General features: G+C 45.4%; 1 protein-coding gene across 1 annotated transcript in view; it reads left to right on the top strand.

The window, feature by feature from the left end:
- The window catches only part of STAB2 (stabilin 2), a 169,621-nt gene that overhangs the window by 131,565 nt on the left and 23,822 nt on the right, over window positions 1-14,234 (top strand). The window contains exons 53-58 of the mRNA XM_010853421.1: window positions 2,055-2,201; window positions 3,476-3,532; window positions 4,670-4,796; window positions 7,789-7,938; window positions 9,854-9,958; window positions 12,481-12,588. Of these exons, the coding sequence (XP_010851723.1) occupies window positions 2,055-2,201; window positions 3,476-3,532; window positions 4,670-4,796; window positions 7,789-7,938; window positions 9,854-9,958; window positions 12,481-12,588 (694 nt within the window). The remainder of the gene's footprint in view (window positions 1-2,054; window positions 2,202-3,475; window positions 3,533-4,669; window positions 4,797-7,788; window positions 7,939-9,853; window positions 9,959-12,480; window positions 12,589-14,234) is intronic.

Raw genomic sequence — 14,234 nt, 5'->3', positions numbered from 1 at the left:
ATAGCTCACTGAGGGAACTCCTTCTGTCTTTCTGCTCTGTAGCATGTATTTCTAGCCTCACAGTCACCTCAAGGTCCAACATGACTGCTGGAGGTCCAGCCATCACATTTACTCTCTAGGCAGGAGAAAGTGAAAAAGCGATTTACCTCCAAACTGAGTTGGTTACCTTCAAGGAGCCTTCAGAGAAGTCTCAAACAACATTTTGTTTACATCTTCTGACAAGCAAGAATCCCTCTTGATGATTGGATTGGAACGGCATTAAATTTGTTTCTGAATCCAAAGAGTGTTAACATCTTTACATCCCAACTTCTGGAAAGTTATCCCAATGTAGTTATACTCTTGAGATCAGCTACACTACCTCCATAGAAACTGGACACTTATCAAAAGAATGTCAACTGTTCATCCTGAGTGCTCAGAGAAGGCAATGGCACCCCACTCCAGTACTCTTGCCTGGAAAATCCCATGGACGGAGGAGCCTGGTAGGCTGCTGTCCATGGGGTCGCTACAAGTTGGACATGACTGAGCGACTTCACTTTCACTTTTCACTTTCATGCATTGGAGAAGGAAATGGCAAACCCACTCCAGTATTCTTGCCTGGAGAATCCCAGGGACGGGGGAGCCTGGTTGGGCGCACAGAGTCGGACACGACTGAAGTGACTTAGCAGCAGCATCCTGAGTGCTAATAAGGCTTTCAGAGCACTTTGTATTCAGAGTACCATTTAGTTAAACTTTATATGCAATGTAATCATTAATCCTATCCACCTGGTGAAAACAATTAAACCTCAGTGAAGTTTAGGGACTGGCTCATATAGTGCAAGAGTGAAAGTGCGGGGATTCACAGTTTTCTAGTGTTCTTTCCACTGAATCACACTGTGTGCATCCTATCAAACACTACTGAGCTGTCTTTTTCTTTTCATAGAACTTTCTAAAAGCATTTTGCTTCCTGTTTGTTGGGGGGTGGGGTGGGGAATATACCCATCAATTTACTAGCTGTGTAGACTTTAGGAAGAGATGCTCAAGGATTGTTGCAAGAATTAAACAAAACAATGTATCTAGAACATGATTTAGACAATGTCTTGTTGTTCAGTCAATAAGTTGTGTGACTCTTTGAGATCCCATGGACTGCAGCATGCTAGGCTCCTCTCTCCTTCACTATTTCCCAGAATTTGCTCAAACTCATATTCATTGTGTCAATGATGCCATCCAACCATCTCATCCTCTGTTGCCCGCTTCTCATGCCCTCAATCTTTCCCAGCATCAGGGTATTTCCAATGAGTTGGCTCTTTGCCTCAGGTGGCCAAAATATTAGAGCTTCAGCTTCAGTATCAGTCCTTCTAATGAATGTTCAGGGTTGATTTCCTTTAGGATTGACTGGTTTGATCCCCTTGCAGCCCAAGGGACTCTCAAGAATTCTCTCCAGCACTACAATTCAAAAGCATCAATGCCTAGTGCATGTGAAAAAGAAGTTGCTATCAATATAAGGTTAAAGCCCGTCACTGTATATTTTGGAAGGGAAGGGGTACTGGAGCTTTGCTAGGTGCTGGCACTAAATAAGAAAACTGGGTAACTGCCCGTGAAGTGGCCGTGTCAACCAAGTTTGTCCTGAGCCAGGGTCAGGCCACATCTGCTCCACCTTGTCACCCCCACCACTACCATCTGTACTTTGATGGAGCAGTATTGCCGAGTGGCCAGGAGTGGGGGGCTGAGGCTGCCAGCCTGCGCGTGAATACCCACACCAGCATTTTACTGATCGTGTGACCTTGGTGAGTTACCTAACCACTCACTGCCTCAGTTTCCTCATCTGTAAATGGGAATACCGGCAATAGTAGCCACGTCATAGGGTGGCTGTGAGGATTGAAGGAACTTGCATAGGTAATGCACAAAGAACAGTACTTGGATATAATACATTCTAAGCATTTGTGATGTAGACGTTTATATCAATACGTATCAGTTCTTTCTGACTCTGGTAGGTTCTGGCCACATTTCATGGCCTGAGACGAGGAGAAGTCTGAGGATCACAGACTGTTCACCCTCTCTCTCTCCCTGTCTTGCAGGGTGACCTCTTCCTGAACAGCCAAACATGCAGAATTGTGCAGCGGGAGCTCTTATTTGACTTGGGTGTGGCCTATGGTATCGACTGTCTACTGATTGACCCCACCCTGGGGGGCCGTTGCGACACTTTTACCACTTTCGATGTCTCGGTCAGTCCTGAAAACACTACTGTAGAAAGAGACCCTTGGGCCAACAAACAGCCCTTGTGACCTAGTGTGGACCCTGCTGTGAAGACTCAGAGGGCTGGTCCCCAGCGAACATGGGAACCAGGGGATCAGGAGGCCACAGGACAGGGCTTTTCAGATTCACCATCAACAAGCATCTACTCAGTCCCGTACAGGCCTTGCCCATTCTCGTTTATCCACCCACCCGTTCATCCCCTCACCATTAAGCGAGCAGCTGTTGGGGACCAACAGTATGCCCTGTTCTGCCAATCATTTTCTAACCCACCCATCCACTCAGTCATTCACTTATCCATTCAACAAGCAGTTTTTGAGCCTCTACCAGAATAAACCAGGTGAAACTGCCATGTTTGACAGAGTATGGCTACAAAAATGACCGTGTCATATGGTTCTAATATCTAATATATGCGGCCCATACTTCCATTCACTTGCTCAGGTGCTAACACTGGTTGGACCTCTGTCCTGGGCCCTGCACTGTGTGAGGCACATGTGCATTTCACACTCGTTCATCCATTCAGTACCATTTATTGAGTGTGACCTTTGAGCCTACTATTTGGCTCAATGCCCATCTTACCCCTATCCAATAATAGAAGTAGTGATCATCAACTCCGTTATGTCAATTTGGAAATTGAGTCTCAAAGAGATGAAGTGACTTAAATGGCAAAGTCTGTGACCAGTTGATTTCTATACCAGGTGACTTATAGGCATTCAATAAATACCTAAATTACTAGAATACCAATCAGCCAAAGTAAGGGATGAAAAAACAGTTGTTAACTTCTTAACTTCCAAAGTACATATACGCACATTTTTTTTCAGTTAATCATTTTTCCTCACAAATCCCCTGAAAATCAATAGCAAGAATTAGTATCCCTATTTTATAGATTAGAAGACTAAGGATCAAAGAACGTGATTCACAAAAAATTCACAGCTGATCTCTAAGGGAACTGACACTTGTATCCACATTTCCCATGGCTGCTGTGCCATGTGCCCCTGCCCTGTTGCCCCTTCATCTAATAGGGAACTTATCACCTCAAAGAGCTAACCAAGGAGCTGAGGTCCAAGACAGACCTTAAGAATTCTCTATGGCAAAATTGCAGTGCATTTGTTTTTATATTCTTAATCATAGCTTGAATCTTAATCAAGATTAAGTTCTTAGTCAAATAATCTTAGCATTAACCAGGGGCATTTGCTTTGTTTCCTGATATTCTGGATTTTTAAGTGTTTCTTTTCTTGCATACTAGGGGAATTGTGGAAACTGTATCTTTACTCCCAGTTGCCCCAAGTGGACTAAACCAAAGGTAACTATGAACACGGTGATAATGTTTGGAGAGTGATAGGTTTGTTTCTTTATTAGACCCCAGTTTCCTTATAGGTATGAGTGTGTGTGCACCTGTGTGCATCTGTGAGTGTGTTATAACTGCAGGTAACTAATTCATGTCTTTCTTTCAACAATCAGGCCACTGGGATGAGAGGTGAACATTCTTAGCCCAGGGAAACTGTCAGCCCACATTTAAAATCTAGAAGAGTCATGAGATTAAAGACCTAGAAGGGGTTACAAAAACAATGCTAATTATAAAAATAATAGTTGCCTTTAGTTGGTTGCTGCTTATGTCCCTGGCTCTGTGTTGGACTCTTTATTTTGACATTATCCCCTATTCCCATTATAATACAGGAAAATATATTACTACAATTTATGACAAATGAGTCTCAGAGAGGGTAAGCAATCAGCCCAAGACCACACAGCTATAAGGAACAAAGCTAGGATTAAAGCCTAAAATACAATGTAAGAGTAATGGTTAAGACAATGAAATTCGGAGTCCACAGTTATGGGGACAAATTGCAGTGGGTGATCTTTGACAAGTCACTTAATCTATACGCCTTTGCCCCTGCACATGGAGCTAATAATAGTTCTGTGTGTGATTATTAGGAAAGTAAGTTTTCAAATGTGGGTACAGAGCCTGGCACATAGTAAGTACTAAATATTGGTTTAAGCACTTACTCCAAAGTCAAGCTCTTTCTACCCTACTAGTAACCTGTCTAACAGAAACACCCCTACAAAAATGAACTGTAACCCCATACCCTCTCTACTGATGATCTTGGGGGCTTGCCAGACCTCTCTCCTGATGGAAATCTACCTCTTCCCCACTTCCTCCCCAGGTAAACTCATCTTTTGCAAACAGCTCTAAAGGCCCCCAAGTCCTTCTTCTTAAAATGGGGCAAAATCTTTTTTCCGTGGACTCCACCTCTGTCCCCTCCCCCATTCATCTGCCTCTCTATGCCCCTGAGAAAAGAATTCCCTGCACAGGGCTCATGGCCATTTGAGGCCTATTTTCTACTTGGGCAGTACCTAGGATCCTCCACTGGGGGAAGACTAGAGCCCAAGAGCCCAAGTACAGGGATGGAAGGTGGAGGGATGGTTGGATCTCTTCCTTTAGGGCCAGAAGCAGAAGTGTCTGTACGACTTGCCCTTCAAGAGGAACCTGGAAGGCTGCAGACAGCTTTGCACTCTGGTGATACAGCTCCCCAAGTGCTGCAAGGGCTACTTCTGGCCAGACTGTCAGGGTAAGAGTGCCTCTTATTATCTTGTGATTCTGAAGTGATTGCACAATCACTATGGAGCATTTGAAAGTACCAGAAGTATAACGTGGAAGGTGGGGATGGGGGAGCAAGGGAGTATATTGTTCTTAATGATTCTACTAAGAAAAGATCCAAAAGCAATTATTCTAAAGAGCTTTCCTTCTCCATTTTTTTTTTCTTATCATATTTGGTTTTTACACAGTTGAGATTCTGCTGTACAAAGGTTGTAAATCATGTGTTTTCTGCTTAATGTTATAGAATAAGACATTTCCCATGGTGCTAGAAACCCTATATTTTATTTTTGAAATGATACTGATTCCAGTCTATGATACTGATAAGCACACTAGTTTAAATGCATCTAAGGACATCCAGCTCAGCAGGGTGCTATATCAATGTGGTATGTGTGGGCCACTATTTCCTAAAAACTCCCCTGATATAAGATGTATAACATCACCCTTCCTCCCTAACCTCACCCTTTCAGGAAAGGGCTCCTGAAACCCCTGGGTCTAGATACAACTTCTACCCAATAATGCAGCAGCAACAGCATAACAAATGCCATAGAACTTCCTGTCCACCATGCACTGTTTTAAATGAACACATTTATTGAGTGCTACTTCCCATACAGGGCTTCCCTGGTGGCTCAGTGGTAAAGAATCCTCCTGCCAGTGGAGGAGACGCAGGTTTGATCCCTGGGTCAGGACGATCCCCTGGAGAAGGAAATGGCAATCCACTCCAGTATTCTTGCCTGTGAAATCCCATGGATAGAGAAGCCTGGCAGGCTATAGTCTAGTCAGTCGACTTGAAGACCAAAGAACAAAACAATTTCCCATATATGGCAATACATCTGAACCTCTCAACAAACCCTAAGAAGCAGCTTCCATTGTCACCCCCATTTTACAGATGAGAAAATGGAGGTACACATTGAATAAGAAGCAAGTCCACGTTCCCCCATTGTGTCTCCAGGAGCCATGATTTTAGGTACAATGGGATTTCCTGGTGTCTCAGTGGTAAATAATCCATCTGTTATACAGGAGACATAAGAGTTCAGTTCAGTTCAGTCACTCAGTCATGTCCGACTCTTTGCGACCCCATGGACTGCAGCATGCCAGGCCTGCCTGTCCATCACCAAGTCCCAGAGTTTATACAAATTCATGTCCATTAAGTCGGTGATCCCATCCAGCCATCTCATCCTCTGTCGTCCCCCTCTCCTCCTGCTTTCAGTCTTTCCCAGCATCAGGGTCTTTCCCAATGAGTCAGTTCTTCACATCAGGTGGCCAAAGTATTGGAATTTATGCTTCAACATCAGTCCTTCCAATGAATATTCAGGACTGATTTCCTTTAGGATGGACTGGTTGGATCTCCTTGCTGTCCAAGGGACTCTCAAGAGTCTTCTCCAACACCACAGTTCAAAAACATCCATTCTTCAGCACTCAGCTTTCTTTATAGTCCAACTCTCACATCCATACATGACTACTGGAAAAACCATAGCTTTGACTAGATGGAACTTTGTTGGTAAAGTAATGTCTCTGCTTTTAATATGCTGTCTAGGTTGGTCATAACTTTTCTTCCAAGTAGCAAGTGTCTTTTAATTTCATGGCTGCAGTCACTATCTGCACTGGTTTTGGAGCCCAAAAAAATAAAGTCTTTCACTGTTTCTACTGTTTCCCCATCTGTTTGCCATGAAGTGATGGGACCAGATGCCATGATCTTCGTTTTCTGAATGTTGAGTTTTAAGCCAACTTTTTAACTCTCATCTTTCACTTTCATCAAGAAACTCTTAAGTTCTTCACTTTCTGCCGTAAGGGTGGTATCATCTGCATATCTGAGGTTATTGATATTTCTCCCGGCAATCTTGATTCTAGCTTGTGCTTCATCCAGCCCAGGTTTCTCATGATGTACTCTGCATATAAGTTAAATAAGCAGGGTGACAATATACAGCTTTGACATGCTCTTTCCCTGTTTGGAACCAGTCTGTTGTTCCATGTCCAGTTCTAACTGTTGCTTCCTGACCTGCATACAGACATAAAAGATGTGGGCTCAATCCCTGGATGGGGGAAGATCCCTGGGAGAAGGAGATGGCAATCCACTCCAGTATTTTTGCCTGGGAAATCCCATGAACAGAGGAGCCTGGCAGGCTACAGTACATGGGGTTGCAAAGAGTTGAACTTGACTTAGTAAATCACCACCATACTTTATTTATCATGATCCAGTTGAGAAAATTCCAGGCTGAGAGTCTACACAATTACTCAACCTTCAGTCCATTCTCCATCACTAAAGCATAGACCATTCACCAAAGTCGGTGCCATCCCATACGTTTGTTCAGTGCTTTATATTTTCAAATGCTGCTGGTTACAGTATTTCATTTGATCCTCATAGTCACAACATGGAATAGGGCAAGTGGACATCATCATCACCATCTTAACATCATCCTCATCTTAACTCTAGAGTTAATTAAACTCTGAAGCTCAGAGCAAGTTCATTATTCAGCCCAGACCAGCAAACCCAGGTCCACATGTGTGCTCAGTCACTTCAAATGTGTCCGACTCTTTGCAACCCCATGGACTGTGTAGCACACCAGGCTCCCCTGTCCTGGAGATTCTCCAGGCAAGAATACTGGAATGCATTGCCATTTCCTCCTCCAGGGGATTCTCCTGACCCAGGGATCAAATCCACGTCTCTGATGTCTCCTGCATTGGCAGGTTTCTTTGCCAAATCCAGGTCTCCTGACCCCCAAATACAGCACACAGTTCAATACATCACCCTTCCAGTCCTATCAGATATATTTAAACTATCAGCCAGTGGCTTACCCTAAACATCCAGTGACACTATATGGATGTGTCCCCAGGAAAACAGACCTCCTAGACTAATAGAGGACAGAACCCACAGCTGAGGTCAGGTTAGCAGCACATTTACAAAGGCACTGAGCTGCTCTGGGCCTAGGGAGACTGTTCAGTCACTGCTGTTTCATCTCTTCCAGCCTGCCCTGGAGGCCCAGATACCCCGTGTAATAACCGGGGTATCTGCCTGGATCCGTACTCACCCAGCAGACAGTGTCAATGCAACAGCGGCTTCAATGGGACAGCATGTGAGCTGTGCTGGCCAGGAAGATTCGGGCCTGACTGCCAGCGTACGTGGCATCCCCTCCACTGAGTTTTCGCCTGTCATCAGCTGGGCGTGCATCCTTGCCTGATGCGTCCCATCCACCTGGGCTAGAAGCATCCGTCCTCTTTTTCCCAGCCTCCCATTTGCCTGCTCTTTTTTCCTCCTTGGATATTTTCCCAATTTCCATCCACTGAAAGAGACTCATCCATAAAATTGAAATTCACATCCCCAGCAGCCACCCAGGCAAGCTGTAGCCAACCAATGCTCATTCAGTCATTTGACTACCATGTATATGCTGAGTCTTTACTAATATCAATAGCTCACGTGTATGGAGTGCCTGCCATGTGCCAGGCAGGTATGTAGTAGCATCTTATCCTCACAACAAGCCTTCGAAGTGGGAGCTATTATTCTCTCCTTAGCAGATGGAGAAGCTGAGGTACAAAGAGCCTAAGTGACTTGATCAAAAGCCAGGAATAGTTCTAAATTGTAGGGGTACAGGGTATGAGAAGGGGATAGAATCTCAGCTTTCAAGGAGTTACACTCAAAGGGAAGAAATAAAAATAACAGAAACAAAAATAGACATAAAGGTACAAAGAGAAAAAAGCAGGTGAAGGAGATCAAGAAAGAAAGGAAATACAACTCCAGAAAACATCTCACGAAATATTTGAGTAGAGACCTAGCAGAGATGAGGACTTCGGTGGCTCAGACGGTAAAGTGTCTGTCTACAATGCGGGAGACCTGGGTTCTATCCCTGGGTCGGGAAGATCCGCTGGAGAAGGAAATGGCAATCCACTCCAGTACTATTACCTGGAAAATCCCATGGACAGAGGAGCCTGGTAGGCTACAGTCCGTGGGGTCGCAAAGAGTCGGACACGACTGAGCGACTTCACTTTCACTTTCGCTTTCTAGCAGAGATGAAGGGGCCAGGTGTGGGGATATCCATAATAGCTCTGTCCAGTCAAATTTCAGTGATGCTGGAAATGCCACCTAACTCTGCCATGAGGAAGCCACTAGCCATGTGTGGATATGGAACACACAGAATCTGTGACTGAGGGACTGATTTTTGTTAATTTTAATTAGTTTATATTTAAATAGCCACGTATGATGACTGGCTGCTCTGTGGGACAGTGCAGACTAAAGGAATGACTTTGTGGGAAGAGAGGCAAGTGCAAAGGCCCTGAGGCAGGACAAGGTTCCGCATGCAAGGCCCAGCCAAGCGGCCGAGGTAGCTGAGCAGAGTGGGCAAAGAAGAGAGAGAGAACACAGAGATGGGCTCAGAAGGTCGCCAGGGGCCAGATAATATGGGGGCTGCTTGGCCAGAGACAGATCTTCAGCATCTCATCTAAGTGCAGTGGCAGCCAGTGAAGGATTGTGAAAGGGCCACCCCAGCTGCCCTGTGCAGAGAGTACCATGGGAAAGCAGGAGCAAAAGAAGGGCCGGCTTTGGGGACGCTAATGCCCCAATCCAGGTGAGAGATGGCAGTGCCTTGGGCTAAGGTGTTGGTGCTGGAGGTGGTCAGAAGCAGAAGGAATGTTTCTTGAAGCTTTGACTTTTAAATGGATTTCTGTTAGGAGGCCCAGATAAGGTTCCCTTCCCTTTCTGTTCTATTTCATACCCCATGACACCCTCTACTTCTGTAATTTACAACACTCAGCATATTTATCATTACATGTTCAATAGCCCATTACCCCTAGACTGTAAGCTCCCTGAGAATAGGGACCTTATGTCTTATGTTTTCCACTGTAACCTCATTGCCTGGTAGCCTGTGCCTCATGGTAGCCACTGAGTAAGTTTATTTTTTGTAAGTTTGAATGAATGAATGTGAATAAGCACGGGGCCTCCCACACTGACCACACAGCCAGCACATGGCCAGTGAGCTGGCAGATTGGACTTCAATCCCAGATCCCTGCTGACTGACCACATTCCAACTTGCTCTACAGCTTGTGGCTGCTCAGACCATGGACAGTGCGATGACGGGATCACAGGCTCTGGAGAGTGCATCTGCGAGACAGGGTGGACGGGCCGCTTCTGCGACACCCAGACAGGTCTGTTGTGAGGGTGATCGGCTGCCAGCAGCCCCTCGCTGCAGCAGACCTTGCCAAGAGCAGCCGACTGAGGGTGGGGGTCTGAGTGACATCTGAAAAAAACAGCTGAGCAGGGGTTCACTTATCCACGAGGAAAGATGGCTACACGGCCCTGGGGTCAGGAGGTCTGGGGACCCAGAGGAAACGAGATGAAAAGATTGAATGCAAACCCAGGAAACCAGCCTGCAGTCCTGTCTGTCATGGAAGGGCCCACCTCAAGCAAAGGACTATTGGGCAGGAATGGTCCCTCAGGATCACTGCCCAGGTCTGGTTGTGTGTGAACACAGAGTTGGAGGGCTTCATGGAAAATACAGTATTCCGTGGAGGCCAGGATCTGACCCTGAACTCTGCTACTTACTAGACAAATGGCCTCAGCAAAGCCACCCTCTCGGAATCTTGATATACTCGTCCGTAAACAGAGAGCCTCTTGCACGGCTTGTAGGGAAGGATTGTTGTGAGGGTCAGGGTCATGGGTTTGGAGCGCCAGTGCATGTGGGCACTCAGGAACAGTAGCTGCCAGTATCATCGTCAGTTACTGTCATCTTTGTCATGACCTCAGTCCTTACTGAGCTGTCAGTTTTCTGAGTTCTCCCTTGCACCCTGAGCCCTATGTTCCAGTCAAAAGGTCTAAGGTGTGAAGGTTGATGATCCAGTTGTCACTTCATCGTCCCTGGGGGCAGAAGGGCGTGACCAAGCTTTTCTTTTGAGTAACAGCAACCCAAATAGCCAGAATCCTGGCAGTCCTCATAACTTCAGTCCCTCCCCCTCCTTCCCTCCCTGCTTCTCCCCCTCCCCCTTCTTCCTCCGCTCTCCTCCCTCTCCTTCTCTCCTAACTATCCCATGGCTTCATGCTGCCCCTGGATACTGCAGCCCCTTTCAATCACCAAAGCCCCAGATTAGTGGTACCTAAGAAGGCCCTTGAAATTCCAGATGTTCAAGTTGGATTTAGAAGAGGCAGAGGAACCAGTTAGAATTGCCAACATCCATTGGAGCATAGAAAAATAAGAGAATTCCAGAAAAATATCTACTTCTGCTTTATTGACTACACTAATGCCTTTGACTGTGCAGATCACAACAAACTGGAAATTTCTCAAAGAGATGGGAATACCAGACCACCTTACCTGCCTCCTGAGAAATCTGTATGCAGGTCAGGAAGCAACAGTTAGAATCAGACATGGAACAATGGACTGGTTCCAAATGGGGAAAGGAGTAAATCAAGGCTGTATACTGTCACCCTGCTTATTTAACTTCTATGCAGAGTACATCAGGCAAAATGCTGGGCTGAATGAAGCACAAGCAGGAATCAAGATTGCTGGGAGAAATATCAATAACCTCAGATACACAGATGATACACCCTTATGGCAGAAAGCAAAGAAGAACTAAAGAGCCTCTTGATGGAGGTGAAAGAAGAGAGTGATAAAGTTGGCTTAAAAACATTCAAAAGATGAAGATCATGGTATCCAGTCCCATCACTTCATGGCAATGAGATGGGGAGACAATGGAAACAGTGAGAGACTTTATTTTCTTGGGCTCCAAATCACTGCAGATGGTGACTGCAGCCATGAAATTAAAAGACACTTGCTCCTTGGAAGAAAAGCTATGACCAACTTAGCATATTAAAAAGCAGAGACATTACTTTGCCGACAAAGGTCTGTATTGTCAAAGCTGTGGTTTTTCCAGTAGTCATGTATGGATGTGAGAATTGGGCCATAAAGAAGGCTGAATGCCGAAGAATTGATGCTTTTGAACTGTGGTGTTGGAGAAGACTCTTGAGAGCCCCTTGGACTGCAAGGAGACGAAACCAGTCAGTCTTAAAGGAAATCAGTCCTGAATATTCATTGGAAGGACTGATGCTGGAGCTGAAGCTCTAATACTTTGGCCACCTGATGTGAAGAGCTGACTCACTGGAAAAGACACTGATGCTGGGAAATACTGAAGGCAGGAGGAAAAGGCAGTGACAGAGGATGAGATGGTTAAATAGCATCACCCACTCAATAGATATGTGTTTAAGGAAACTCCGGGAGATAGTGAAGGACACGGAAGCCTGGCGTGCTGCAGTCCATGACATCACAAAGAGTTGGAGACAAGAACAAAGAAGACCCTGGAATTTCTGCTCCAATTTAACCATCTCTTCTGGAATCCCGTGCTCTCAGGGCCAAAGAGCTAGTCTGCAAAATTCATCCTTGATGGCAGACTTTGAGGTATAAAGTTTGCACTGGTTGCCCCTAAGGTTAACATCTTTGCATTTTGATCTGGATAACATGGCAGAAATAAAGTCTTAATACAAAAGAATAATTCTGGAATCTCAGAATCCCAGGCTGGGAGGGACCTTAGTAAATCACCCCATTATGACCCATCTTGCAGCTGTAAGGGGGCACTTTAGAAACACAGGGGCAGCCAGATGGCGTCTTGGAAGATGCCTTAGCTGGATCCCAACGCCTCACATCACGGTGGGAGATGAATTGTGACTTCTTTCTTTTCAGCTTTGGCTCCCGTGTGCACGCCTCCTTGTTCTGCTCATGCTACCTGTAAGAACAACAACACATGCGAATGTAACCTGAACTATGAAGGAGATGGAATAACGTGCACAGGTAAGTCCCGTCTGTGCACGGGTGGACCAGCAGCGGGGTGCAGGGGTGGAGTGGAACTCAGTCAGGGGACCTGGGCTCTGTCCCAGCCCTTGTGCTTCCTGCTTGGGCCGCTTCAGCAACACCTACCCTCTCTGTGATGAGTTTGCTCATGCCTAACCTGCCCACTTCCCAGGCCATGACTTTGAACTTGCTTTGCAAACTGCAATGCACTTTGTTTTACGGTGTTTTTGTAACTTTACAAATAATCCAGTCTTATTTTATTGAGAAAATATTCTATAGTATCTTAAGACAGTGCTTCCCTCAGATACAACTTAGCAACTAAACAGCAATTTTATTTTTTTTTTCAAGTAGGTCACGCATTTTATTTCTTTTTTTTTTTATTCATTTTTTTAAATTTTATTTTATTTTTAAACTTTACATAATTGTATTAGTTTTGCCAAATATCAAAATGAATCAAAACAACAGTGAAACCTACACTTACTCTCACCACTCAGTGAGAATCACTCTGCACACAGCTATGTCTGTCTCTAGTATTTAGGATATGGGTTCAGCCACACAGAGATCCAAATAAACAGTGGCATAAACAAAGCCGGTGTTTAGATATTTATCTTTGTCTTGTTTAGTACTTTGGATGGAGGTATCCAGAGCTAACATAGGGTTTCTCTGTGAAAGTCTGGGGCCCAGACGCCTTCTGTCTTGTTGCTCTGCCATTGTTCACTCACCTGGCCTGAGGTTGCCACGACCAAAAGCACATCCCAGGAAGCAGAAGGAAAGAAAGTCAGGGTGGGGGAAGCAAACCTCATTCCCTTTAAGGACATACCTAGAGCTTCCCATGTGGCATGGCGCTAGTGGTAAAGAACCCACCTGCCAATGCAGAAGACACGGTTCAGTCCCTGGGTCAGGAAGATCCCCTGGGGGAGGAAATGGCAACCCACTCCAGTATTCTTGCCTGGAGAATCCCATGGACAGGGGAGCCTGGTGGGCTATAGTCCATGGGGTCACAAAGAGTCAGACACGGCTGAGGCAACTTAGCACACACAGAAGTTGCTAAACTCCTGTCTGCTCCATCACATTGTCTAGAACCTCATTCTCTGTCACACCTGGGACAAAGGAACCTGAGAAATAGAGTCTTCAGTTGGCCAACCATGAGCTAAGCTATAAATCTCAGATAGAAAAAGGAGACAGGAGATATTAGGGGAAAACTAGCAGTCTCAGACACATGTACCTTCTGTTTTCATGAACATTAATGAAAACATGAATGTCCCTATTCATATAGGGACAGATACTTTTTTTACAGAACTGAGATCTTGCTATTCCCACTACTTTATAATCTGCCACAAGGCAGTCCAGAATTGGCTTAGCATCCTCAGTGGCAGCAAAGACCTAGGTTCTGTCTGTCCGCTCTGCCAGCCTCGGGCCTTCTGTCCTCATGTTCATGCTCTCAGCCAGAGAGGCAGAGGAGAGAAGCCAAAGGGCTTTCCAGCTACTCCTGGGCCTGGAGCTAATCTATTAGTAAGTTGAAATTTGGGGGCTTGTGAAAACAAAGGTTAAGAGGCAACACAAAAAAGTGGGGGAAATGTGGGCTTTGGAATCAAACCACCCTGGGTTTAAAACCAGCCCCTCCACGTTGTAGCTAGTTTGCCTTT

Source organism: Bison bison, unplaced genomic scaffold (genome assembly GCF_000754665.1).
Source record: "Bison bison bison isolate TAMUID 2011002044 unplaced genomic scaffold, Bison_UMD1.0 scf7180017864327, whole genome shotgun sequence".
Classification (NCBI taxonomy): Eukaryota; Metazoa; Chordata; class Mammalia; order Artiodactyla; family Bovidae; genus Bison; species Bison bison.
Note: the sequence above shows the minus strand (reverse complement) of the source record. Positions and strands in the feature narration are given on the sequence as shown.